The sequence below is a fragment of the Centropristis striata genome, chromosome 13 (genome assembly GCF_030273125.1).
Source record: "Centropristis striata isolate RG_2023a ecotype Rhode Island chromosome 13, C.striata_1.0, whole genome shotgun sequence".
Classification (NCBI taxonomy): domain Eukaryota; kingdom Metazoa; phylum Chordata; class Actinopteri; order Perciformes; family Serranidae; genus Centropristis; species Centropristis striata.
The window spans coordinates 18,452,845-18,456,269 of record NC_081529.1 but is presented as its reverse complement, the minus strand read 5'-3'; the positions used below and the strand labels follow the sequence as shown (position 1 = coordinate 18,456,269).

The following is a 3,425-nucleotide window of genomic DNA, read 5'->3' as shown; positions in this document are numbered from 1 at the left end:
AGGTAAGCCCGTGCATTAAAGCGGCCTTGGTTACACCTAATGTTCCTTTCACCAGTTAGATTTGCTTACTAACCAACGGACAACTAAGCAGTCTGGGAGTTATTCTGGATTTCTAGCTCTCATTCCAATCCAATATCAAATACGCTACAAAAAATGTTTTTTTGCACCTGAAAAACATCTCCAGACTCCAGAAAGAGTTGCTCTTTTTATTCCATGTAGTGTGCCGTGGTTCCTGGTTTTTGGTGTTTAGAGAAGTCACAAATCACCTAATGCCACTTCTTGTAATTATTTTCAAGACCAGGATTCCTGAAGGATTACACTGATTACTGGGACTCAGGAGATAATCAATAATGTGTTACGGGATACATTTTATAAATAGCCTTTCCAACTACCATCAATACCCAATCATCGTTTTCTGTATAATCAATAAGTCATCAACCATTCAACTCCAAATAGCAAATCAATGATATCAGCAGGGATCAATGGTGCCCTTTGAGTTACTGAGGGGTTAACACAGGCCTGACCCATAGTCATTAACATGAATGTTATGATGTCATAAACACACACACACACACACCGACACACACACACACACACACACACACCGACACACACACACACCGACACACACACACACACACACTACTTGTATAACTGTATAACTACAATCCCTAAAGGTAGTTCAAGTCATTTTTCTCCTCAGTTTTTCTGAACTGTGAAGAGGGAAATCCAAATATTCACAAAGTTTTTGATGAAAGACAGGTTGTTTCTTTGTGGAAAATAAATTTGTGGTTTTAAATACAATAATGCTGCTTTATTTTAGGAGTTAAGTTAGTCATGGCTGGTCACTTTTTACCCTAAGGTGTACATCTACTATCAAGAGTACACAGTTAAAACAATAATTTATTGGAAATAAAGATTAAAAACCTGATAAAGGAATCTGTAGTCTTTAAGTCAGTGGTGTCTATAATGTGAGAAATCAAACCAGGAATTCCTGAACCTACCCAGAGACAATTTAAAATGTTAATTGTGGACATGTAGAGGCCTCTAGTGTTTGAGTAATCTCATTACACTGAATTGAGCCAGAAACATTGTTGTTCCCACATATTGATACTTACTTTACAGACATAAACAGGAAACTGTTTCTGTTCACTGCTGATTAAGTAGTAGACAAGATTGGAGATTGAGTTTGAAAACAACAGCTGGACCAAAAGAAAATCCTCAGCATTTACTTTGTGATTCCAAAACATTTTTAATAAGTGACACTTTTCTTTCAGAATTACATCCAGTCTTACAATACATTGGATTATTTATTATTTTCAGTAGAACCAGTTGTCAGTCATTTTAACAAGCAGGTCTAAATACAAAAAAATAAATGTAAATTAATTTGACAGATGAACGTCCAGTGATCAGACAGATGAGTGTCGTCTGCAGCAGGCTTCTATCACATCCTGGAGGTGAACTCCATTCTCCTCACCAGAGACCTGCTCACCTCAGAGACAGAACGACAACCTGCAGAGCACACACACACACACACACACACACACACACACACACACACACACACACACACACACACCAAGTGTCATTTTGTGTGTGTGTGTGTGTATGTGTGTGTGTGTGTGTGTGTGTGTGTGTTACCTGAAAGGGCCATAGCCAGTCTCAGCTCCTCTTTTATAAGTTCCAGAACTTCTATAACTCCCTGCTCTCCCTGGACACACACAACATGTTTGCTTGGTCATGTGTCAAATTAGAGACATGTATTTTTGTTAATTACACTTAATGAAAATTATCATGAAAAACATATACAATCAGTTTGGAAGTGTTTTGTTTTTCTTTACAAAAAAAATCAGTTTCAGTCCTGCACACACAATAAGTTCTATATAGAAATATATACATACATATATATATATATATATATATATATATATATATATATATATACACTGTATGGATATGTCATGGCATCAGGTCGGATTGGGTCTCACCTGACAGGCGAGTCCCCACAGCACCGGCCGACCGATGAAGACGGCCTTCGCTCCCAGAGCTAAGGCCTTTAAGACGTCTGTTCCTCGCCGCACTCCTCCGTCCATGTAGACGTCACAGCGACCCCGCACCGCCGTCACCACTTCCTCCAACACATCGAGCTACACACAGAATCACACACATTTAACTCTACTCAAGAGTTGTATTGTGACAGGAAGTTGTCTGGTTATATTTTATATTTCTTTTTATTTTTTTATTTTGGGCTTTGGATTCCTCAGGTTTTTTTGCCTGACCCCCGCTTGTCTTGACGCATTGGGTCAACTGCTTAAAGCTGAATTTTCCTAGTACATTGACTGCTTTCTGTGCCATGCTTTGTCATTTGTCATTGCAGAAGTAGCGCTGGACCAGTGGCTGAATTCCTGAATGTACAGAAGCAGTGGAGGGTTGCTGTTCCATGTAAAATACAAATCAAATGCTTGATTTTCACTACATGGTTCGGTTCAACCGGACTCTACTTGAACCACTGTTGCTACCAGGCGCTTACTCGTTTATGTTGCTGCAGCCACATTTTAAAATCTAGGTGAAATACTATAATACTATAATAACTAGAAAATTTCCTCTGGGGAAATTCTGAAAGGGCCACGGGGGCTACTGCCGGTGTGTGTACACTATGATGAGATTCTTCAGAGATTTCAAACAATTAATACTTGTAATGTTATGATACTATATAATATACAAGGAGCACACCTACAACAAACATTCCTCTTCAAGTATTTATTTATACAGCAACCTATGACCTTTAACCTCAAAATGTGTGTGTGTGTGTGTGTGTGTGAAACATTTGTATCTGGAGGAGTGTTCAGTAACTTACTGAACTATTTTTGGACAAACTATACTACTACATGTATCAACAGACTATAATTGACCCAGAATTGGAGGTGTGGGCAATGGACTTTTAGGGGGAGATAGCAAGTCAACAGTAGATGGCACAAGTGGTATACAGCTCACCACTGCAATAATTAATCATTAAGTAATATCATTAAGATGTTATAATGGTTTAGAACATTATGGTATAGTTTTCTGAAGCTCAATTATGTCCCATATGTCCCTTGGGTTGTTGCAGTAATTTCTGGGTTGATGATACTATTTGTTCAAAACATTTGGTGCTGAAGTTTGCCATTTTGGCATCATTATATATCAATATCTTCTCTGACTTTGCAAGGCACTTCCAGCCAAGTCAGAAAGTATTGAGAGGTACAATAACACATTGCTGATTTTTGTGTTGTCTAAAGGGATTTGTTGACAATAAAAAAAATGGTTAAGTCTTTAAAGAGTAGTTAGTTTACTTACTTAATTACTATTACTATTACTACCATATTTAAGTTTTTTGTAAGTCTGTAATAAGGCATATTTCTTGTAGACACACACACACACACACA

General features: G+C 37.9%; 1 protein-coding gene across 1 annotated transcript in view; it reads right to left on the bottom strand.

Annotated features, from left to right (window-relative positions):
• Nucleotides 1–1,227: 1,227 nt before the first annotated feature.
• Nucleotides 1,228–3,425, bottom strand: part of hao1 (hydroxyacid oxidase (glycolate oxidase) 1) — a 5,393-nt gene continuing 3,195 nt past the window's right edge. Inside the window, exons 6-8 of the mRNA XM_059347627.1 lie at nt 1,989–2,147; nt 1,642–1,711; nt 1,228–1,512 (exon numbers count right to left, since the gene is read on the bottom strand). Of these exons, the coding sequence (XP_059203610.1) occupies nt 1,445–1,512; nt 1,642–1,711; nt 1,989–2,147 (297 nt within the window). The 3' untranslated portion in view covers nt 1,228–1,444. The remainder of the gene's footprint in view (nt 1,513–1,641; nt 1,712–1,988; nt 2,148–3,425) is intronic.